Source organism: Chelon labrosus (genome assembly GCF_963514085.1).
Source record: "Chelon labrosus genome assembly, chromosome: 2".
In the NCBI taxonomy this organism is placed as follows: Eukaryota; Metazoa; Chordata; class Actinopteri; order Mugiliformes; family Mugilidae; genus Chelon; species Chelon labrosus.
The window spans coordinates 6,940,356-6,964,650 of NC_140338.1; the positions used below are offsets into that span (position 1 = coordinate 6,940,356).

The 24,295-nt window shown below is 43.2% G+C and overlaps 2 protein-coding genes across 5 annotated transcripts; one reads left to right on the forward strand and one right to left on the reverse strand.

Moving 5' to 3' along the window:
• Positions 1-19,597, reverse strand: gtpbp1l (GTP binding protein 1, like). 2 transcript variants are annotated; one of them, XM_084559656.1, is made up of 14 exons: positions 19,546-19,597; positions 19,070-19,260; positions 18,508-18,619; positions 15,390-15,570; positions 12,780-12,963; positions 12,478-12,642; positions 12,202-12,325; positions 10,392-10,506; positions 7,773-7,917; positions 5,652-5,834; positions 5,203-5,338; positions 3,761-3,939; positions 3,531-3,665; positions 1-1,729 (listed from the first exon to the last, which is right to left on the reverse strand). In XM_084559656.1, exons 2-14 carry the CDS (start codon positions 19,256-19,258, stop codon positions 1,616-1,618), a joined length of 1,962 nt encoding a protein of 653 aa, XP_084415782.1. In that variant the 5' UTR covers positions 19,259-19,260; positions 19,546-19,597; the 3' UTR covers positions 1-1,615. The 2 variants fall into 2 exon arrangements, with proteins under 2 accessions (XP_084415782.1, XP_084415783.1); XM_084559657.1 differs by lacking the exon at positions 19,546-19,597 and having other exon boundaries at positions 19,070-19,504.
• Positions 18,625-23,933, forward strand: lgals2b (lectin, galactoside-binding, soluble, 2b). Of its 3 annotated transcripts, none has more exons than XM_084559677.1 (5): positions 18,625-18,697; positions 20,594-20,683; positions 22,123-22,196; positions 22,394-22,565; positions 23,173-23,933. In XM_084559677.1, the coding sequence occupies exons 2-5, from the start codon at positions 20,681-20,683 to the stop codon at positions 23,317-23,319; spliced, it is 396 nt and encodes a 131-aa protein (XP_084415803.1). In that variant the 5' UTR covers positions 18,625-18,697; positions 20,594-20,680; the 3' UTR covers positions 23,320-23,933. The 3 variants fall into 3 exon arrangements, with proteins under 3 accessions (XP_084415803.1, XP_084415804.1, XP_084415802.1); XM_084559676.1 differs by lacking the exon at positions 18,625-18,697 and adding an exon at positions 19,970-20,157; XM_084559678.1 differs by lacking the exon at positions 20,594-20,683 and having other exon boundaries at positions 18,670-18,697.
• The last annotated feature ends 362 nt before the right edge of the window (positions 23,934-24,295 follow it).

The window sequence follows — 24,295 nt, forward strand, 5'->3', positions numbered from 1 at the left end:
TATAACATCTTTTATTTAAAAGGATTTACAACACAAACTGGCACCACTTAATTTAAATGGCATCCTTTTTTTTTATCCTTGGTTCTTCTGCACAACTTGCATTTTGTACATACATACACACGAAATGTGTCTTTTCAAAAATAAATCCATGCACCCTCGGTAAGATCAATAGGTGGGGGGAAAACAAAAAACAAAAGGAGAATTATTCTGACAGTTCTGTTTGTCCGAGAGAGTCTGAGACTCTCAAACGAGACGGACCGGCATTGAAAATAGATGTATATGAGAGGAGATCGAAAAACTTGGAGAATAACGAACGTAGTTTAATCACCTTTTCAATGTGAAACACACATCTTGGAGGGAAAAGCAGCGGAAAAGAGGTGTAGCAAACAAAAGCTTATATTTTTTTTTTCTTTTAGCTCCCTTTACGTGAAACTGATCGGTGGTTTGTGTTAGCTTATTAGACGCTTTATATGAGATGAGTTCTTCAGCTCTCCAGTTAACAAAACTGAATCATATAGAAATATCCGTATGAATTACTGGTATAGTATTTACTATACAAAAATACTGTTTCTCTGTGTCTGGCTTTGAAATTAGCTTCGACTCGCTCCTTCATAATACAAAGAGATCGTGTGCTTCCGAATATAGAGATTTGAAATACGTTCTTCCTTGGCGTTTGGCGACGTTTGCATTAAATTGGTAAAAAAAATTGACAAATGCTTTTTGTTTAAGAGGCCTTTGAAGTATTTTGTTATCGTCCGCAGATACTTCCCATCAACCAGAGGAAAAAGTAGCATGTTAAAACTGGATAATTCACCTTCTCCCTCAGTTTCCTGAACTCAGTTTAGTAAAACTGCAATGAAACGTTATCAGTGTCCAGTCTTACTGGCTATGTTCACATGGACACTAGTATTCTACTAATAATAATCAGAATAAACCACAACACCAATACCTCGTGCGACCTCCTCAGGCAGAACAGAAGTGGCCTGATAGGAAGGAATTTGCAAATCAGATTAAAGAGGGAATCATGTAAACACTTGATCCAATCGTTTCTCTTCCAATGTTGTTATTAAAATTGGGAAATAATCTTATTTTTTCCTCCCTCTGTGGAGCGTCAAATCTACTGGAACCATAACAGTGGGCAGAGCTATGTGGCGTACGTACGTAAGGTACAAGAGATCACAAGGATGTAGAATGAGGAAAGGAACGGGAGGAAAGGAAAAGAGCAACAGAAAAAAAAATAATAATGCTGAGGCGTGTGACAGGAAAGGAAAAGTGACTGATATGCCCCTGCTGGAAGGCAAACACCCCGAAAAAAACATCTGTATTAAAATAGAAAGGGGTTATATCATGTATCTACCAATTGTTAATGCACCGGAACTCCAACCAAATAAAAACGTTTCAGCAGCCCACGACTGATTACACCAAAAACCTTTGAACTGACTTCAAGTGAAAAAAATTAAATCCTCGTTTTTTATCGTTTCATATTATTAAAGGAAATGGCATAACTGGCCTGTCTTTGTACAAACAGCAGAGGGTCGCACAGTCACCTTTCCTACCTGTGAGAGGATGACGATGACGACGACGGCGAACCAACGTGAAGCCCGTGGTTGTGTTTTTAGGCTGTGCCTGCTGCACCCGCTGGCATCGGCGTCGACATTGACGCGCCATTCAGGCCTTTCCCTCGATGTCTCTGACCGCCTCTCCTGCGACCTCCTCCTCCCGACTTGAGCTGCAGACGGACAAAAACGCCAGAGTGAGCCAGCTGTCGTGCAAAACAACCTGAAGACGGCAGGTGACGTTGGCTGGGTCCACAACTTCAGATGCATTTCTTAGAAAGGGGAACTTATCCATGCCTTCAGCTAAAAAGATTAAGAGGCTAAAGACGGGGGTAAAGTTTTGAAAGGAAGGAAGGAATTAAATTAATAATTAAAAGGTAGCACTTCAGGGTTTATCCAAGGATTGTTTTTAAGTGTGGGTAATGAAACGAATAGAATTTCCTCATTGTTTAACTTTCTTTCTTTTTTCCCCGGCAGGTTATAGTTACGTATAATTAAAGTATAATCATTTCATCTAGCAAATGTGGTCTTCATTTTAGTTTGGGTGGAACACCTCCACTCTAATACACTGCAGACAACCCTGGCAGATATACACCAAAATACAAAAATGCAAGTTAAATTCTTAAGTAAGAATTTTAGTGCTGGAAAAAACACAAGATCAGTAATAAAGTAGTAGGATTTCAAATCAGAGTACTGTGAATGCTTAAAGGACAATCAGGGGAAAACTGTTATTCTATTTAACCCTAACCCTAACAGTTTATTAATCAAAAACCACTGGGCTCCAGTTCAGCAGTCGGCATATGAAACGTGAAACATACACCGATTAGGCATAACATTATGACCACCTTCCTAATATTGTGTAGGTCTCCCTCGTGCCTCCAAAACAGTTGTGACTCATCAAAGAGTGGACATGGGCCTTCTGAGGGTGTCCTGTGGTGTCTGACAACAGAATGTTGTCAGTGGGGGGGCCTTTGGGTCCTGTGGGTCGAGGGGAGGGGCCTCTGAGGATTATCCCACAGATACTTGAGTGAATTTGGAGACCAGGTCAACACCTTGTGCTGTTTTTTATGTTTTTTTTTAGTTGTTCCTAAACTGTTTGTGTGTGTGCCTGTGTCAGGCTGCATCCTGCTGGGGATGGCTGCTGCCATCAAGGAGTGGCATTGCTATGGGGTGGGGGTGCCTGGTCTGGTCTAGGTGGGTGCTACATGTAACATCCACACCAATGAATACCAGGTCCAAAAGTTTCCCAGCGAGACACTGTATCGTCACAAGATGGTCAATGTCATTCACTTCTTCTGTCAGTGGTCCTAATGTTGTGGCTGATCAGTGTAAAGTTGAATGCACTGAAAATAAGTAGGCATGCTCAGGAAACACATATGCCTAGAAAAAGTGAACAAAACAACAACAGAAAAAAAAAAAACATCCAAGCTCAAGGAGATGCCAGCATCAGTCCATGGAAACCTCTTTACCTTGTTTTCTTTGTTGCCATCTTTACAGACAGCCTCCTCCTCTGTCACTGTCTGACGCAGCATGCCAAGACAGGGAGAGAGGGAGGGAGGGAGATAACAGCAGGAAAGTAAAGTGTTAAAATCGAAGGAAAGAGAACAAAGAGCAAAAGAGCCAGAGAGGGAGAACAGGATGAGATGGAGGACGGGGGCTGGGGGCTGGGCGAGAAGGCAAATGAAAGGTGATTTGGAAGAAATCTTGTGTAAAGAGGAGAAATAAACTGACAGGGATAAGGGACAGAGTTTGAAAGGAAGTCAAAAGTAGGAAGTAAGGGTGTAAGGAGCATTTTAAATGACTTCAACTCCAACACTTTACATGCACAAATGACACAAAACTAAGCAAAATGACATAAATAAATGATACTCAACAAACAACAAGTATCATATCTATTCAATAATATAAGAGGGTATAAGGATCAACTACTATTAGCTCAGTTAAAATGTAAAGGTTGGGCTCTGTTTTACTCACTGGTAGCTGTGCCGCTGTAGGACTAGAAGGCCGTGGTGCTGATCCAGCCTCCTCATTGGGGTCTTTAAATGTTTTCTTGGCCTGAGTCTTCGACTGCTGGGCCTTAGCTGCCTGGGTCATCACTGACTGGAGAAGCTGAAATTGCAAACCCGGTCCGTGTAAGTTATAACACGCATTAAACAAAATCTGATATGACGCTAAAATAAAAAAGTAATTGTAAGCTCCAGTACCTTGGTGATGGTGCCTACAGCTTTTGTGCGTCCTTCCCTGAACACCAGCTTCTGGTCGCAGTGCAGGTACTCTGGGGTCTTGATGAAGCGAAAGTGGACCGTGGCCTTGTCCCCTGTCCTTAGACAGTCTTTGTTCATTGTCAGGATTGTGGCTGTTTGCCTGATGCTGCCACAGTGGACTAATGAAATGGAAAAAGAGAGACCAAGTTTCTATTAGTGAGATTTCTTTTCATGGTAATCTAGTTTTCAGAGCAAGAGAGTGCAACTGCGCACAAAATGTAGTGAAATATTTGACTGGTCATATCAAAAGGGCCATGACACACCAAGCAAACATCGTAATCGTGGTTTTTACAGCAGATTCGGTTTGTTGAATCAGTGGAGGAGCCTGTCAGTGAGAGAGATATCTCTCACAGGCACACACTGGAGGTCCTTCAGTTCTTATCTGAACATTACAGTACGTCCAAAAATGTTAAAGTAAGGCAACTGGACTTGTAGATGTTTCTTGAAGACGTTTCAACCGAGTAGCTTTTTCAGTTGTAAAGGACTGGTGGGGAGTCTGGGTTTAAATAGGAACATCTGTGGGTGTTACTAGGGATGTCCCGATCCGATCACGTGATCGGAAATCGGGGTCGATCACGTGGTTTCAGACTCGATCGGAATCGGACGTTACATCCCGATCAGGGATATATATATATTTATATTTATTCTCATTATTTGTTTTTATCAGATCTATAATATTTCAAAACAAATGGGAAAAATAACAGCTTAGTATTTGCTGTTATGTGGTGGTACAGAGTCAGACCGTCTCAACTCCACACAGAAACAACGTATGCGGCATGACGTCACTTCGGATCGGATCGGGACTCGGTATCGGCAGATACTCAAAATCAAATGACTCGGACTCGGACTCGGGGTCAAAAAAACCTGATCGGGACATCCCTAGGTGTTACCCATCAGAAACTTGCTTTAGTAGTGTCTGTGTGACGCAAATATTTTCACAACTGCATGATCCTCTGGATGTAGTATCAGGAGAGGCCAGCTCTGTACAACGGGTTTGAGCTCTGCCTTGCTTCCTATCTGGTCCTATCTGGTCCTATCTGGACCTAGCTTGACCTAGCTTGACCTAGCTTGACCTAGCTTGACCTAGCTTGACCTAGCTTGACCTAGCTCTTCCGATTTCCCTTTTGAACGATGACTACCAACTTCTGGAATCTTCTGTCATGGAGAGTAACTTCCACTCAAGCAGGTGCAGGACGCTGTAGTCTGCAGTTTGTTCAAGTGCAAGCATCCAATTCAGACATGGACCATGTCAGGTGTGGTCAAAGTTGGGCTTCATTGCCCTTTTTGTGTGTCCAAGCCTAAAGATTGGAATACGTCAAAGAAGATATACAAACTAGGAACATATCAGTGTTAGATGCATTAGATTGTGAGCTGTCACTAACCCATGGCCTGGTATCTTGGAGATATTGTGGTTGGATGATGTAGCACCAAAATCTCAGCCTCGAATTCCCAAGTGGCCTGTGGCATCAGCTTTGGGGAAACCATCACCATTCCTTTCCTTATGGAAGATCGTTTGATCTGAGACAACACACAGAAAAACAACAGGAGCAAAAGGGAAGGAAAAAAAATAAAAAATGAAGCTTGGGGAATAGTAAAAACAAAACAGAATTGGAGCCAGAACACTACCTGCTCCGACTCGTTGGGATTTGCATGTATTATAAAACTGATTATAAAGTTGGGAAACTAATTCACATGCATATCACATCCAAAAAGTTTCTGAATAATTTTGACAAGTTTTCAAAACACTGTGTCAAGTTGTCTATTCGCTGGCTGTGCAACAGATGAAAGGGATTACATTATTCTTTACAGGTCAAACGGTTCCCTTACAGACCTTTTTGAGGGCGAAGGAGGCCGTCTGGCCCCCGCGAACCTCCTTGACAGGCATCCTCTTACGGTGGATGGACTTGACGGTGATGGGCATGAAGGTGCCGAGCGGGTCCGGGCCTAAGAGCAGCGTGTCGTTGAGCCGTATCAACCCACGTAATGTAGTGCCTGAAACTACTGTGCCCACACCCTGGCAAGAAAAGGCCAATATAAGGTTAGAGTGCTTTTATTGTCCATAGAGGCAGTCCTTATGTGTCCTCAATAGTAGTCCTGAGAGTGCACTCAAGACACTCACCAACTTTCCAACAAATGATGCATTTTTCTTAATACTTTCTATATAAATGTAAATAGTTCAAGAAATGGAACTTCACACCTTTTCATAAATTTTCACACCACATATACGATCTTCTTTTCACATTCAGCAAAGTACTACCTCCCTGTATCTATTTTCAACACTATGGCAACTGCCTGCTTTTAATATAATGTGTTGTGGCAATGTACAGAATGCCCTTGTTTTATATTCTGCTCTGCAGTGGCAGCCTAGATGTGCAAATAAAAAATACTGTCACTGTTACGTCTCTACACCCACATGCACATTTATATACACGGGCTCTTGACAGTGAGTGCACACACTCGGATCACTTGTTTCCCATTTTTTGACACGACACAACAGCTGCTGACAGACACGTCGGCTTTTGCATCAAGGCTGTTACATACTCCGCGAGAAGCGAGACGTGACGTCATTTTTTTCCTCGCAGCCCCCGTTTGGGAGTTCTCCCAGCTTATTCTTGACACATCAACCGAGCAGAACTTGGATTTCGTGTGGTGTCCAAGAAATTGAAGTGGGTGTGGTTAAAGCGGAAAAGCAGAAATGCTAGATATGCCACTCTGTGGGCTGCCAGATGCTAATATTCGCAGTGTGACCGCTAATCTCTCCTGGGTAGAGATCGGCATATTGCGTGTGTGTGCATGCTGAATGAACGGCGTGATCCGACGGACATATTCGTCAAAACGACTGGCCGACATCTGAAAATAATAAAAAAAAGTGGCTCTCGTTGTCCGTCTGTGACACATGCTGCAGTGGGAGGGCCCTATGAGGATTTCCACAGAGTTCGGCACTTGAGTTTCTTGTTGAGTATAAATGACATGGCCAGAACGAATTTTGTTCTCGTTCTTGCAGCCCAAGGAGCGAGAACAAATGTCTTGCTTCTTGCGGAGTATGTGACAAGCTTCAGTAGCAACCTGCAACAGCAGAGTCTTAAGAGTCTTATATACTTAGTGAGAAGCGAAAATTTTTTTTCTTGTTCTCGAGTTGGGCAAGAACAAGAGCAAAGTTCGTTTTGGCCAGGTCATTTTTACTTCACAAGAAACTGAAGTCTCGATCTCTGGGCCCCTCCCACTGCAGCATACGTCACATGCGCTAAGCATTGTGGGAGATGCGGGAGATGGAGGATCAAAGGCACTTTTCTCAATTTTTCGGATGTCGACCAGTCGTTTTGACGACCGTGTCCGTCCATCGGATCACACCATTCATTCAGCATGCGCCCACACAGAGTATGCCGATCTCTACCCAGGAGAGATTAGTGGTCACACTACGAATATTATCTGGAAGCTCACAGAGTGGCCACTAGCATTTCCGCATTAACCACACCCACTTCCAAGGTTAGTTGTCGGACACCACATGAGAAGAAAGTTCTGCCCGGTTGATGTGTCAAGAAAAAGCTGCGAGAACTCCCCAACGATGGCTGCGAGAACAAATTTCTTGCTTCTCGCGGAGTATGTAACAGCCTTTAAACAACTATTTTCTCCCCTCTATGCTTGACCTTAGCATCTGGACCTTTGTCAACTATTCTCTTTGGTTTAGTTGCCACTTTCAGCAAACACATTCAATTGATGTGTTGAGAAAAAGCTGCGAGAACTCCCCAACGATGGCTGCGAGAACAAATTTCTGGCTTCTCGCAGTGTATGTAACAGCCTTTAAATGACTACTGTCTCCCCTCTGGGCTAGACCTTAGCATCTGGACATTTGACAACAATAGTCTTTGGTTTAGTTGCCGCTTTCAGCAAACACATTTAATTGTTAAAATGCTAAATGAAAACTATTCAACATCTGTGTTTGGTTTCTTACCGGTACAGAGTAAGTGTCATCAATTTGGAACTCTGCAGGCTCGTCATTGCTATAGGTGGTCCTCGGTGAGAGGAGGTTCAAGAACATCTTCAGCAGGTCCATGTTCTCCCCTGTCACATTTGAGATCTGGAAAATTGGACACATCCTAAGAGAAGGAGGGAGTTGGAAAAGAAGAGAAGTAGAACGGTTTAAAAAAATCTTTTCTTTGAAATTTTGTTTCAGCAACACTGTAATTTACAAGACAAAGACATTTAAGTGTCAAAGGCCAATAAATAAATTACATGTTTGAACTTCCAGCCAGAGAGTCAGCAAATATGTACCTAAATGGGCTTCGGCAAGACTTTTAAGCTCTAAGCGCTCGAGGAAACTGCTACTTAGCCAACACATCTGACCTCCCAGTGGGTGGAAAGTCAGACTCCCTGAAGGGATTAGCAAACCAGCTCATGAATATTTACACAAAAGGGACTTAACACTTGATATTTCGAGCAAACTGAAGGTGCAGGAAGAAAAGAAAGGGATATACGTGCCTGTCCCACAAAGCCTAAAATATGAACAACACCGCCTACGCTTGGGTAATATCATAGTGTTAACGTATACTACTGTATTAGAAAATATCAACAGCATTAAACTTTTGCTCTTGTTTCTGTTAAGCTCTAGCAAGGTGATATAATGCAGTGCACGACACACGCCACAAAGAAGTCAGTGATGATCCAGGCAACTGGAGACTGGGGGAACATGCAAGCAACTGAGCAAAGAAATATGGCAACCCAGTCAGGAATACACGGTTCTAATCAGATGATACACTTCAGACAACCGATGTGGACATGCCCGTGTGCACTATTTGCTAGAGCGTTGTGGGTAGCTAAATTAAAATGTTAGATTTCAGGGGAGTTAAATGAATTACCAGCACAGCAGTGAATACAGTCACTTGGCAACACTTCCATCTAGAGCAAGAAGTAAATATGCACCTGAAAATTAACTCTACTCGTGTTCCTGGGAGGGGGGAGGGGTAGTTAAAATATAAATATGAGTATTGTGATGCCTCTGAATGTATATCTATGTACCAAATTGTAGATGCTCAATCACAAAATAGCTCTACTAGTAACTGTAGATGCACAAAACAAAGGGATGGAAAATCAGCTTTTTGGCTAGTAAGAATTTTCTATATTTTGTTGTAGAGGCTTAGTTTTTCAACTTAACTGACAAAAACTTCTATGTCCAGACCTAGAAACAGCAAGAATTACCAAAAAAATAAATAATGTGCAGTATTTTTAACACCTAATATCAAGCAGTAATTTTTTTATTGCACTATTTCCATTTTAATTTCAGTTTTGTGGACCAACTTTCAACCCTGAATACGCATTGATCAGCCCCAACATTAAAACCACTGATAACACAGCACGTTGTTGCACCAGTCACAACCCACAGCCATTCTCTTTAGCTTTTTCCCTTGGTGCCAAAGAGGCATTGTTCTCAATAAAAAAGAAAACATATACCAATCAGCCACAACATTATGACCACTGACAGGAGGCGAAAATGACAATAACCATCTTGTGACAATGCAATGTTCTGCTGGGAAACTTTTGGACCTGGCATTCATTCATGTGGATGTTACTTAGACATGTAGCACCCACCTAGACCAGACCAGGCACCCCCACCCCATAGCAATGACACTCCTCGATGGCAGCAGCCATCCCCAGTAGGATTCTGGCCTCCAAATTCACTAGATCCCAAACTGATCAAGCATCTGTGGGATCCACAGAGGCCCCTCCCCTCAAAGGCCCCCCACTAACAACATCCTGTTGCCAGACACAACAGGACACCCTCAGAAGGCCCATGTCCATTCTCTGATGAGTCACAACTGTTTTGGGAGACCTACACAATATTAGGAAGGTGGTCATAATGTTATGCCTGATCGATGTATATCTAATTATACTATTCCTAATCAGCCAAAATATAATTAATTATGATATCAGTTCATGCTCGTACACATCATAGGCCACTATATGATGCTGTAATACTCCAATGAGCCTATTAAGTCATATTAAGTGACCTTCATTTGACACAATTTAAAAGAACCTTTGAGAAAGTATTATTCAATTTATAATTATTATAGTTTCTGGTCCCATTGATCCATCCACATTGTAAGCTGGTTTCAGTTCAATTCAGTTTAATAAAAGCAAGTCATGAGCTAATGTGAAGAAGCTACCCTGCATTATGTTTTGTGTGCTTTAAGCAAAAGGCTATGATTACACATTCGTTTTTGCATAATGTTTTCTGGCCTGTTGCGCAAGTAAAAATTAGGCAATTTATCATAAACGACTGTGTAGCCGCTGTGTTAAATCATGGGTCATGTAGCAGAACTTGAATTAATGGATTGGGGCGGTCTGGATTTGACTTGGTGGTAAAAGTGGGTAAAAGGTCAGCTCTGGTACTGGGTGGATAGGAATACCACTCAGGAATAGATTTTTATTAACTGCAGTACTGTTTAATCCATTTATAATATGTCCATCTTTTTTGTCAGCTTTCTCTTTCTTTGCCCAAAAAGAAAAAGACGAACCAGACTGAAGGAGAACTCGTGTCTCCACATCCTCCCGCCCACCTCCTCTCTGGACCTACCTCTCAGAGCTGAAGTTGGAGGCTGTGACGATGACGTCGTCCTTGTTCTGCACCAGCACTGGGATTTTCCTGCATCCTGGCGACTTTAATAACCGTTGTAATAATTTTAGCGTTTCTGCAGAAAAAGAAAAAGAAACACACACAAACACGTGATGAGTGTTTCTCAGAACCAAAACAACAGATGTCACACAGTCTGGTAACACACAGAACAACATAACAGACATGTGGGTGTCGTAATGAGGTGAATTTATGGAGTAGAAACAAGCTTTTTACCAGGGACTCCCTGCGTTTTCAAGCACATTTACTTGTATTTTACCAAGGAGAATTGCCATTTTCTTAATTACACCCATTTTCTTTGTTTATTTGACCGTCTACTTCCTCTGTCATTTCTCCTGTGGATTCACATTAAAACACCTCCAGCAGTTGTGGTGGTATCATTCATTTCCTTCCCAGGGAGATGTCTATGGTAAATGTTGACTGCCACAAACCTTTACTTGACATCATTAACGCACAGTCGTAGATAGAAAGAATTAGTGTCTACAAGCTGTCTCTAACAACAGAATGGCGCATATGTTATGACTGTGTTGCATTATTCTCATTGACCATTCACTGTCTTTGCAGTCTGGTTATATGGGAACTTTAACAGGGTGTCCTGTGGTGTCTGGCAACAGAATGCTGTTAGTGTCGGGCAGCAGAGAGAGCGAGCGAGTGGCTATGGGTACGTAGGAAGCATGCCAGCTGGGGAACTAGCTAAAGGTAAGGATGGCTGCGTGACTTTAGTATGTTTGCAAATCATGTTAGATGTGGTCGGTTTAGTTCGTGGTTCAGTCTGCATCAACGGGGCGAACCATGGTAGATTTGTTTGTTTGTTACGTAATTTGTTTGTTTGTTACGTGGTTCAGTCCGCATCAACGGGGCGAACCATGGTAGATTTGTTTGTTTGGCCCGTGGTTCATAAAAGGACTAGGCTAATGATTGAAATATTAGTTGTTGATAGACACTGAATGGTGAGTGGCAGTGTGGAGGGGGGTGACTCCAGGACGCTGGAAGTCACTGTTAAGCCTTCTCGCGGTGTCGTGGGCCTAACTTAACGAAGCATCGGAGAAGGGAGGTGCCCAATTGAAAACCCCAATGACATGCTGCAAACTGCTGTTGTTCAGGCCAGGTTCCTGATGTCTTCATGTTGCTTGGTAGCTATGGTTAGCTGCTGAGCGGGCCATACAAGCCAGCAGTGTTAGGTTAGCTTATATTTCACAAGGTTCGAATTATCCTCTGCTGCTCTGTGGGCCTACAAGCCAGCAGCATTTACTTAGTTAATTTAGATTGTAGGTTAAGCGAGCCAGCAGCATTTGGTTAGCTTATATTTCACAAGGTTTGAATTAGCGTCTGCTGCTGAGCGGGCCATACAAGCCAGCAGCATTTACTTAGTTTATTAAGATTGTAGGTTAAGCGTCATATCACGACTATAGGTTTATTAGAGTTTCTCAGTTGAACAGGGCCTCTAAATGTGTTTTGGGGATTGTAACATCTAATCCTGTCCTTTGGGTCCTATGGGTTGAAGGGAGGGGTCTCTGTGGATCATCCCACAGGTACTTGATCAGTTTGAGATCAACTGAATTTGAAGGTTAGGTCAACACCTTGTTCTGTTCTTCATGTTTTTTTTAGTTGTTCCTAAAGCGTCCACATAAATGAATGCCAGCTCCAAAAGTTTCAAAGCAGAACACTGAATTGTCACAAGATGGTCGATGTTATTTACTTCTCCTGTCAGTGGTTTTAATGCTGTGGCTGATAGGTGTATTTGTCTCTTTACCTTGCAGGATGTTGGCTGGACACATGTCTATTTTTGTAACCACTACAAACACTGGTACATTTAGGGCCAGAGCCAGACCCAGATGCTCCTTCGTCATGCCAACGATGCCAGCGTTACTGCCGACCTAGGATTAAAAGAGGACAGTGAGTTAAATACGAACACAAATGGAAAACTTTATAGGGTTTTCAGTTTTGGTAGTAAATATCCACATCATTTTTCACAAACTTTTTCTTTGTACAACTGCCGCACAACCACACACACGCTTGGTTCTCTCACCATGAGCATGCAGAAGTCGGGTAGGTGTCCCGTCATGCCAAACACGGTAGTCTTGAGATACTTCTCGTGGCCAGCCAGATCGATAAAGGTGATGACCTTTGAGGATTTCTCACAGATCTTGGTCCAGTCCAGACCCCCGCCGTGGCTGTCTGGCTTGTTCACCACCTAAAGAAACAAAAGGTGGACAGAGAACAGACTACGTGAGAGGAATAAAAAAAACAGAATAGAGTAGAAAAAAATAAACTAGATAACCCTTCTTCTCAATTTTTGCATTCCATGAGCCCGTTCAGACTCAAGCTCACCTGTCCTTCCTGGTCAAAGCCCAGGATATCGTTCCCCACGCTGCTGGTCCTGCCGCTCTCCATTTCATGTTTGTGTCTGAAGAGCTTCTGGCGAGCGAAGCCTCTGCCGTTGTCCAGTTCCCCGTGGGTCAACACTCCCAGCAGGGTGCTCTTTCCAGCGTCCACATTCCCCACGACCGCCACTCTGAAGGCAAGATAAGAGAACACGAATGAGTGAGGAAATGCAGACGGATACATCATTGATTTATTTGTCTGTTCCTGTTCTTGTGTTATAGTTATTTGGTTGAAGGAGAAAAAAAACAAAACGAAATTGAACGTTGCTGGAAGTGAACATATAGCCTGAGAAAAACCGAGACTTAAATTAAATCAAATTTCAAATAAACTTTCAGCGCACTAAATCAAAGCGAACACAAATGAAATCGAGATGACACAAACAATCAGATGGAGAGGACATGTCAAAATAAAATACAGCCATTAGGAAAACCAGAAACAACAAGAGGCTGCGCTGTAATAAAGCACGCACTGCCACCGCCACAAACAAGAATGTCATTTGTTCAACCCACTTCAGTCAATTTCATTTTTACCGCTGCTTTATAGACATATCTTTTGAGACAGTATACATCGATCAGCCATAACATTAAAACCACTGACAGTGAAAGTAAACAAACATTAACCATCTTGTGACAATTCAGTGTTACATCGACGTGTAGCACCCACCTGGACCAGACCAGGCACCAACCACCCCATAGCAATGACACTCCTTGATGGCAGCAGCCATCCCCAGCAGGATGCAGCCTGACACAGGCACATGCAAAGAATATACTAGATCCCAAACTAGATGGGATCTAGTGGGATCCGAAAATTTTCGGCCGAAAAATTGCTGCAGTTGTTGCTTGCATCATCACAACATCCTGTTTCGGCTATGTTGTTTCGGCGACAAATTTTCGTCCGAAAATGGCCAAAAGTGCATTTTCGGTTTTCGGCCGAAAATTTTCGGACTTTTATCACTGAAACAACACGTGCAAGCAACAAACCGCAGCAATTTTCGGTTTTCGGCCAAAAATTTTCAGTGCATCCCTATCCCAAACTGATCAATTATCTGTGGGATGATCCACAGAGGACCATCCTCTGACCCATAGGACCCAAAGCCCCTCCTACTAACAACATCCTGTTACCAGACACCACAGGACACCCTCAGAAGGTCCATTTCCATTCTCTACTGAGTCACAACTGTTTTGGAGGCACAAGGGAGACCTACACAATATTAGGAAGGTGGTCATAATGTTATGCCTGATCGGTGAATGTACAAGTTATTTCATGCCACTTTTAAGAGCATTTGTTTAGCTAAAGTTTATGTGATATCAGGTGTAACTTCACGGTGATAAATCAGCAATAAAAGCGTTTGCATGTGGATTTTTTGATTTACTGCATGAACAACATTATAAAAAAGGATCTGTAAACACTGCAGCAGCCTCAGTAATGGTTTGGGTTGGGTCTAGGTCAACATGGCGCTGCATGGTGAGGAACTGCCTGAACAAAATACACAACCAGGCTGCAAGACTTTAGAAAGACGGAAGACATCTGTGGGCAGCTGAACGTGAGCTCAAACACAGTTGGAGCAGCGGCAGTCTTTCAAAAACGACGAGAGCGTCGGGAGGATAATACACGATACAGCCTCTACGGATGGAGGTGTGCGAGAAAAATACCACCGCTCCCGTTTAAGCCAAAGAACATGGACGAATATTGGCATCCTTTAGTCAGAGGAAACCAAAATAAATTAGTTGAGTTCTGATGGAATCCAGGATGTCTGATGTGAATCTGTCGTGAATTGAAATGGCATGGGCGGCACAGTGGCGTGGTGGTTAGCACTCATCTCTCCGGGTACTCCAGCTTCCTTCAACTGACCAAAGACATGCTCATTAGGTTAATTGGTGATTCTAAATTGGCCGTAGGTGTGCAGCTCCCCTGATGACAGCTGGGATAGGCTCCAGCAGACCCCACGACCCTTCACAGGACAAGCGGTTACAAGATGAATGAATGAATGAAATGACATTAGATGGCACTAACAATACTGGATGGCAGAGCGACAAAACTCTTACAGCAAAGAGTAGATACAAAACCTTCCAGGATAGGGGTGCCCAAATAACGCGATTGGCACGGTAGCTCACGTGCCAATGGAAAATGTTTTAGATGTTAGACTATCATTTATCTGTTGCACGTCCAGAGCAAACAGCGAGACAAACTTTCATCTTCTTTTTGTTTTTTTCTTTTATTGCAACATGCCCTCAGTTCAACAGCACACAACCGCGCCCACGCACAACACGGTCAACAACAATTCAAGACGCCGTTCTTCCTGAGATCACAAACTTTAGCTGCGAGCCTCACCCTCTTCACACAGCTCTAAAGATCCACATTTACTTTTTTCTGAACTCAACACTCATGTGTACTCCATATAACGCAACAGCTATTCACACGTTCGAGGAACATTTGAGCGCGAGCCGAGCCTGACCATGAGTGCCATGCTCGCGGACGCCATAAACAGTAGATAATCAAGTAGATAAAAGTACACATCCCCCCTTTTGTTTTTTTTTCCTGAACTGCTTCTCATACCTGACTTCCAAGAAATCCTGCTCGCCCACGCGCCGGCGGATGAGGTAGTCTAGAATCTTCCCGCCGGTGTCCGTCCGTTCCCTCAGAAGGATTAGGTCGGCCTCGATCTGTTCGCACAGCGACTGCACCGTGGCTACCGACGCCTCCATGTCCTTCTCATCCAGACCGTAGTCCCCTCCATCTACACGGAGAGGGGAAGGAAGTTAAAAAAGGAAGGGAAAATTACTTTGATGCGGAATACAGATACCATTCTCAGTCCAGCTGTACAACAACTCACCTTTCTGTAGCAGATAACTCCATTTTATTCATGTTAATGGACTTCTATTGCACTATTTCTTTTACTTGTGGTTCTTAAGAGTGTTTCTTTTATGCGCAACTAAGCTACTGTGACCAAGCAATTTCCCTTGTAGATCAATAAAGTTTATCTAAGTCTTAGTCTAATGCTGCGTTCCATAAAACGGGGAGCTCTGAAATTTCCGACTTCCTACTAAGAAAAGTGCTCTGAAATGCCACTTGAAGCCGGAGGTCCTTCTGGCGAAGTCAGGGCAAGTCGATCTACCCCGACTTCACTGAGATGCAGCAGCCTGACGTCACAGAACAATGGCGGCGCCCATGGAGATGCACGCCGTGAAGGCTGAAACATAATTTACTAGACTATAAAATGCATTTATCTGGTTTTTTTTTTTGGTCATACTAGAAATCATCATATTACACAACATGACTTTTGCGAGAGGATATGTCGCTATAATGTCTCTGCATAAAGTTATTGGATGAAGTGTAGCCTAAAGTTAAAAAAACAACAAACGAGTCTGATAAAAACAGAGGAGGTTTGCTGAGCGTCTACCGCTAGCTTTCAGCACAGAGAGAAGTATATTGCCCATTGCTGGTGGAAAAACTTTGGGAAACCCTCAGTTTCTGTGTTTGTTGTTTATGCCGGGGTCACGTTAACCGAATATTTTCCGTTATTGACCGTTTTTTTTTGTTTTTTTTAAACGTGACGGAAAAATCTGAAGGCCATCCGTCATTTTGTCAGATTGCAATTCACAGCCCTGACCACTTGGTGGCGAGTGACGTTATTAATCGGCTCTTGTCTCTCATCACAGTTTGCGTTCCAAACATCGCGGAACTTGTCTATGTCTACGCAGTATATATTGCTACGTCTATACCAAAATGGAATTAGCATACCACCGAAGCACTTCAACCCTACGGTACCGTCTAAGAGCTGTTTACGCTAGCAGTCCCGTTCCGAGTACGGACAAGACGTGTCGGCAGCACTGACTGTCGGCAGCCGAAAGTTTTTTTTTTTGTTACCATTTAAAGTCAATACTGTTCTGAAAAAAAGTATGCTATTGAATATGTCTTTATTATCATTTAAAAAAAATAAAGTGACGGGTAAAAATAGATTATGATGATGGGATTTTTATGACCCCGTCAGTCAAAATGACAGACAACGAAAAAGTGTAGCGCAACCTCTGGTTTATGCTCAACTTTGCTCTCTTGGAACGCTTTGAGGTCGCATCTAGTACACTTCAAGTGGGATAAATCCGACATCCCAGCTTCCTGGAAGGCAGCATGAGTCTAAGTCAAATTCCACGCTGGAAGCAGACTTTGCATTGAGCCAAAAAGAAAAAGAAACAGGTGGTGTATGTGAAAGACGAGAGTCGGTGCGCAGAGATGAGATGACCTGTGGCCGCAATGAAGACAAACTCCTAAAACAGCAAGATACTGTATAACTTTATGTAACTGTACATTTCCAAAGACACATTTGTGCACCACATAGCCTACACTTGCTCACCGTCAGTTATTGTATTGTTAAAGTACGTAAACACCACAATAAAACTCTACTGCTCGCTGGTCACAAAGTCATGTTGTACAAGACTGAGGAACAAAACCAACAAGCCGGGTCAAAGGGCCAGACAGCTGCTTGTCCAACATCCATGAATACAAAACATACAGTATGTAAGTACTGAACAAGTGGCAGTCCCTGTGCTGAGCGGGGATAAATGACACCCCTTTCACACATCAACTCTGACCCCCTCTCGCCCTCAACAGGCCACAGAGGTCAGACATGTTGCTGTAACAGGCAAAAAATAACCCCGGCTGCCGACAAAAGGCCCTCCGGTTTGTGGGTGGAGAGAAGGTTTCAGAGTGAAAACTAAACAAACGGGATTAGCTGCCTGGGAGGCACAGCTGTCAGGAGTGACGGCTCTGCCGCTGCACGACGGTGGTGTCACTTTTACCTCAATATAACCGGAAAAACACTTCCCCCGACAAGTGATACGTACGTGAGAAAACATAAGCCTGTGCAAACGGAACAACAGGTATTTTCTGGAGGTCAGATGAAGTATTAGATAATCACTCCCCTTCCTCAGCATATTAGCAGATTTTTCTAAGTTTATTCTAAGATCAACGCGCCTGCAGAAGTATTAAAAGTCTTTGGTGCCATCTATGGGAACTATTCACAACAGACACCAGAGGACAGAAAAGATAACTTTCTTACCAAGCCAGACTGAAGCCTTTGATGCACCAGGCCCCAAAATAAACTAACGTTCAAGATACATGAACATAGTCATCACTTATAACCATAAAAGATCGTGGCATTTCATCTTATTTACACTATCTCTGTATCTTTGTATCTCTGTGGATTTTTGGCTGTTTTTGCATCAATTAAGATTTAATAACTATTTCATTAAGTGTTTTATTTTATTAGTATTCTTTTCCATCAGCATAACGACAAGTATTCAGCGTTTCTGTCTCGACAAGTCGCAGATAAAGCGGACTCTTTTTTCCCCTCTGGTGGATCACGATTACGTTACTCGGCTGAGTGTTGAGGAAGATGTCGGACTAGGAAGCGCTGCTGTTAAATCTCCTGAAACTTTTGACAACTGTGACACAGACGTTCGCCTTCTCGTCACAGCACGGTTGGAAATATAACTCAAGGCTGCATGCATCTCGCGACAGATGAGGACGAATGATCCGTCAGAACATGCTCACCCAGCGAGGCAACTCATTTCAATCTGCAGAACTAAGTGTAACCAAACATCTCAGCTGCTTTGACCAGTTGCGTGCTGAAATGAAGGCGCTCTCCTTAACGTCCTCCAAGGCTATTTACTCTTACCTGAGCCCATCCCCAACACGTAGATGGTCTCTCCGCAGCCCTCATCTATCCGCTCCCTCAGGTGTCGCAGCAGTGAATCGTACTGTTCTCCTGTTGGACTAACGAGGACCACCTGAAAGGTGAGGAACAAAAGAAAGACTCGGAAAGGTCAGCCAGGGAAAAACACCGAGCTGCACAAACTGAATCTTTGGTGAGTGTCTTGAAAGTCTGCGCTTTAACAAGTCATCAGGTTTTTAAAACTGTTTGCTCTTGCAAATCAAACTTTTGGTTTTGCTTATTGGGTCTGATGCATGAGGCTGATCTTTTCACTAGTTTGCAGAGACAGTTCAAGTGCACCCCATGTGGTGTAGCAGCCTGCCAGCTGGATGCAGTTACATACGTGTCACTTTCTGGCGTTTTGCACAGCCAGCACAAAAAAAAAAAAAAGCGCTGTGTGCAGGTAGAGTCTTGCAACGTCTCTGCACAGCATTCGTTTACAGAGTCGAAGCAAAAGTATGCACGGATGCAACATTCAAAAAAAGAAAACTAAACGTCGCTAGCGACAATTCACAGTGAGGCCCACCTTGCTGCTTAAGTCTAAATGACCCGCGGCCTCTCCGTTTGTACCCTCGCCGTCTTCGAAGCCCTCTCCGCCGGATGGATCCTCGTCACATCCCCGGTCCGGTGCAAACATGCAAGCGGGCACTACGGACTCTGCCGCCGGTATCGAGCTCGGGCACGTCAGCGGATCCGTCGCCGTTAACGACGCCATTTCTAAGAGGACGAACAATGCAAAATGAGAAAAAAAAAATAAACAGACGAACTCTTGTTATTTTCTAAGCTCCACTGGCTGAGGCAGAAAGTTGGGCTACTGGAGCCTGCTAGCTAAAGCTAAAGCTAACTAAACATCGAACTTGCTCTTATGCTATGTTCCACTCACAACAGAAAATTAAGAACTTTAATATATCGCCACGGACGTAAAATGGCAGGTACATTTTAAAAGTGCTCTACATCTAAATGGAGTTAGATAGTTAAATATCTAGTCAAATAAAACCATACCAGAAGTTGTTAGCTAGCTGACAAGCTAGTTGTTTATTCTGGTTGGCTTCGTTGGCTGCTCACGCCCACCATGAAATCGAGCCACGCTATTGGCTGGACTGCACAAACCACGCCCACTCCAACAAAGTACAACACAACAGACAGAAGCGGTCAGCATGTTGCTCGGGGTGAAGGGTGAAAGCCTGAAACCCATGACCTACTTTCAGAATTTGGTTTCTTAAATGTTTTTTTTTTTTTTTTTTTTTAACATTATTTGCTTATTTGTTACAGTAATAATGCATGTATAAAGAAATATTAATCAAATATACTATTTTAGGCTTCTTCCACCACGTTCTCAAAGAGAAATTATGAATTTGTAATGCATTTTATCTTTAAAATATAACATTAACAATATAGTTATTAGTTAAAATATTAATAAATACTACATCTTTGCGTTTATTTATCATGATTCATCTCACAAGCTGCACGATTCTGTTCCTGGATTCCCCCTTAGTTGTACAAAAAGACTGCTACAGGAGGAAAGTGGAGCAGAAGCTGAGAGAGAACAACATGAGGGAAGTCTGGGAAGGTGTCAGAACCATCACAGGACACAAAGCAAGGACCAGCACAGAGGTTTTTAATAGCCCGATGTGCTAGGATGTACTTTTGGAGGAGGCTAAGATCCTTTAACATCTGCAAGAAGCTCCTGGGGATTTATTTTTTGTCAGTGTGTGGTCGTCAGCGTTCTGTCCTGTGGTGTGCCGGGGCAGGAGAAGATGATCAGGCAGGCTATCTATCTATCTATCATCTATATTCTATCTATCATAACAAAATCTTTTTAGTGAAAAGTAAGACACTGTGATGAATAGACACTCCGTCTCTTTTCTACAATTCAATAGATATTTTGCAATGATATGCATCAAAACTCATAAGGGAAGCATCATTGTGTGTTGGAAAAATAAAAAGGCATTTTTAGTTTTTAGTCACTGAAGCAGGGCAATTTCTTAAAATGTGTTGATAGGCAACTGTCGTCGACCTGTTAATGAATTACAACGATTATTGCCCCCAGCGTCACCAGGGCTATAAAAACCGCTCACCTGAGTACAGCTGCCCGTTTGTCACTCGAGGGAGACGCAACCCACCAAAGACAGGCAAGATGGTAAGTAAAGGGAAGCGTTCATTCAGTCTTCAACCTTCACGCGGGCAATCAAATGCATTTGTTATCTTTGCTGTTACTTTTTTTTATTTTTTTATTTTTTTTACACTAACACTGATTTACTCGGCCTCGCTTTCAAAATCTGACTTTGAAACTTAGATGTTCAATATTCCACTGTAAATGCACAGAAGACGTGATGCGTGCATAGCGGCGATACAGCAGATCTTGTCAAACTGCCCGTGAAGCGATCAAACAAATGTCCACACATGTTAAAGGTGAGCGTTGAATGTCAAAAAGGTCAACGCGGAGCACTACGCAGAGGTTTGTGTGAGATTCTCCGCAATCAGTACAGCTCCAGGTATTGTAAAGGCGTTGAATGCTTGACAGAAATCACTTTTTGCAAGTTTTCTACCTCTTCTTTTTTTACTTGTACATGTAGTTTTGTAGTAAATCATTGACATTCAGTCAGGAGTCATTGTTTCCTTGAATATTCTCATTGCCTGTGTGGTTTATGTCCAGTTAAGAAAGAAAAAATCAACTTTGCTCTCAACTATAATGAATAACACTTCTTGGTATCAAATAACCTGCTCAGTAATTCAAGTCTTACAGTAAATCCTAAGGAAGCCTATTTTATATAGACATATTATAAGGTATAATACTCGGACAGTAGTCTGGGAACACAAACTACTGTTAAAATACTTTAAATGCCCACAGTATTTGATCACGTATAACTTTAACACCTGCCTGTGCAGTCAATGATAAACCAGTACTAATCTGACATGGACCAAGGTTTCTATGGGTGTGTGGGACACGTAGGGGCCAGCATGTTGGAGTCCACATCTCAGGTGATGCTGAGCACACAGATAGGAAGTGGATGGAATTTATTGCTTTATTGATTCGTTGAACAAACTCAACCAACTTTAACGAAAATTTCCTGGTGTTCCGCGTTGAGTTGCCAGAGTGCAAATATTTGAAATCAATCTCTGGCGTCTTATTAGGTTTTCTAGTTTTCTATAATCGTCATATGAGCACACAAACCGGGGCTCCCTGGGGGGGTACCGTATAGGTGCCTGGGGTGTATAGTGTTTGCTGAGCCGCAGCAGAAGGTCCCTGTGTGGGCGTCCCTTTTATTATTTTACTGTCTCTATATGATGACCGCATGTCAACGAGCAAACACGGCGCCCTTCCCGTTTCGGTACTTTTACAGCCCGGGGTACTCCGCTCATCCTGGTTGATCATCGACAGCCGAGATAAGAACTGCACAGATCATTTTTATCTCGTTGCGGGGTTTCACGCCACACGTTTGGCTGCATTTCCTAAAATGAAATGTAATCTGAAATGTGTAAAGCACACGTCACCGCAGTGAAGGTCTATATTTTCATTTCAATGCAAAAATCCCCCCATTTACCTGAAATATTCCTCTCTGTCATTTCCCTCTGCAGAAAGTCAAGGAGATGTCATTCAAGGAGGGCCAGGAGTTCAAGGTCCGCATCAAGCCCAAGGATGACTGCTGCTCGTAAGTCCCCCTCAAACTGAGCCGAACCGTTTCTCTGCCTCATACAGTTCAGCTTTTATAGACGCAGATTCAGTTCACTCGTGGGGGAAGTGGCGTCCGGCGAGGCAGGCCTCGTCCGCCTCTTCCCCTTTTCTTGTCGCTGCACGCGCCGCCGCCAACTCATGACCTCTGCGCTCCCCGTTCTCGCCCCGCTGCAGCTTCTCCCTCAACATCGGCCACGACCCCGACAACATCGCCATGCACTTCAACCCCCGCTTCGACCATGAGGGGGACTCCAACACCATCGTGTGCAACTCTTTGTCTGGGGGTTCCTGGGGTCAAGAGGAGCGAGAGGGACACTTCCCTTTCTCACGTGGGGAGGAATGCAAGGTGTGTTGGTGCCGCAATGGGGAAGTATTTGCAATCTGAAAATCTCTTAGTCTGATTTATTAGAAACCAGCCGACATTAAGATTCAAAGTTCAGTGTGAGAAATTAAACCTTTATGCACACATGCTTCTGAGGCTTCAAGTGCACAATAATGGAAAATGTATAACGGACTTCATCTGTGCTATGACTTTGTGCACAATCACTATATCTCAAAACACCAAAATTGATAGATGGGCAACGTAAATGGTGCTGCCACACAACAAAGGCTTAACAATTGTAACCGTGGGCACGGCTCACACACATTTACTTTTGACAGAATATTTTGTTGCAGGCTCATTTGGTCCAAGTCCAAAAGTCATAATGAGTTTCACCAACGCTACAGGGTCCACAGATGAATATGTGAGGGTTTATAGGCTCATAAAACTTAATAGCTGCCATGGAAGAGAGATAAGCCCTAGCTGTAACGTCCTCTGTGGGGCATTGTTCTGTGTTAAAAACGCCACTTTAGTAGTTCCTTTTAGATGCACAATCTTTTCTTTTTCTTTTTTTTTTAACAGAAAGATAAATTGTGCCTGTCCCTCTCTATCTCTATCTCTCTCTCTCCCTCAGTTTTACATCAACTTCAACAACGAGCAGTTCTACATCAAGCTTCCCGATGGCCACATGATGAACTTCCCCAACCGCCTGGGAGACGTCAAGTACCAGTACTTCGCCATCGGCGGTGGCGCGAGGGTCGTCGGCATCAAGATCAAATAGAGCTGGGCCTTTTGCTAGTTTCTGAGTAAAATGAAGTCCGTTTTACATCACTGAGCCTGATGGCCTGGCCTTTACCCCTGCTAAGAAATAAAAAAAAAAAAACAAAAACATGTGAACCAACTTGGTGGGGTGATGTTGTAACGAGCGGAAATGGCCTACAGGTGGAGCCACAGCACACCTCGCCATGCTGTCAACTCTGCTTGTGAATAAAAGCTGTGGAAAAAATAAAAAATAAAAAAATGTCTGTTTTTATCCACTACAACAAACCTACAATGTGGTCTAAGTCCTAAAAGACTTTTGATTTTTAGAATGCATTATTACAGACATATCATTTAAAGGCATACTTGTATTGGAATAAGTCAAGTGCATTACTTCAGTTTCTCATTTAGGTCACTGATACAGTGGAGGTTGAACTCTGGATGCAGCTTGAGACAATACGGGTTTTATTTAAAATTTATAAAATCAGTGTTGACACATAAAAAGACATGCACAGCAGAAACGGTGTGACTGCAGGTAATGACATTATTAGTATAGCCTCTGTTTTATTTTTATCATCATGCATGCACGTCACGATCTGTGGTGCTCTGATGAACATATTTGCAATTACAGACACTGACCACATTGAATGTAATATAAAAAAACAAAACAACAAGACAAAAACAAGGGAAATCGAGCATTAAGGCCTGCAGTGGGAGCTCGGTGTGCACGATGCAGGAGAGAACAAGCACAAGGTTAAAATGGGGAGCGGTGCACGCCGGAGTTGAGAAAAGTCACTCTGTTGCAGAGACAATTTGCAGGGGGACTCAAAAGAACCGCATCCCGGGGCTGAGGAATGTCGCACGACCCAGCTACATTCCCTGGAAGAAGATGAACTACTCCTGTCACGCGTGCGGTGCGGTCGTCCAGCGGTAGGCTACAGTGGAGGAATCTTCACACTTGAGTCCATTATTGAACGGTTAGATTTGGTTTCTGGCGT

What these genes read in the sequence shown, in the direction of transcription:
- gtpbp1l (XM_084559656.1), bottom strand. Translation starts at nt 19,258, where the DNA reads ATGGCGTCGTTAACGGCGACGGATCCGCTGACGTGCCCGAGCTCGATA. An exon ending in GCTTTGACCAGGAAGGACAG is followed by an intron (nt 12,643 to 12,779) that starts GTGAGCTTGAGT and finishes TTGTTTCTTTAG; the next exon opens with GTGGTGAACAAGCCAGACAG. An exon ending in TCCAGCCAACATCCTGCAAG is followed by an intron (nt 10,507 to 12,201) that starts GTAAAGAGACAA and finishes CTTTTTCTGCAG; the next exon opens with AAACGCTAAAATTATTACAA.
- lgals2b (XM_084559676.1), top strand. Translation starts at nt 19,990, where the DNA reads ATGATTCATCTCACAAGCTGCACGATTCTGTTCCTGGATTCCCCCTTA. An exon ending in AAGCAAGGACCAGCACAGAG is followed by an intron (nt 20,158 to 20,593) that starts GTTTTTAATAGC and finishes TATTGCCCCCAG; the next exon opens with CGTCACCAGGGCTATAAAAA. An exon ending in CCCAAGGATGACTGCTGCTC is followed by an intron (nt 22,197 to 22,393) that starts GTAAGTCCCCCT and finishes GCCCCGCTGCAG; the next exon opens with CTTCTCCCTCAACATCGGCC.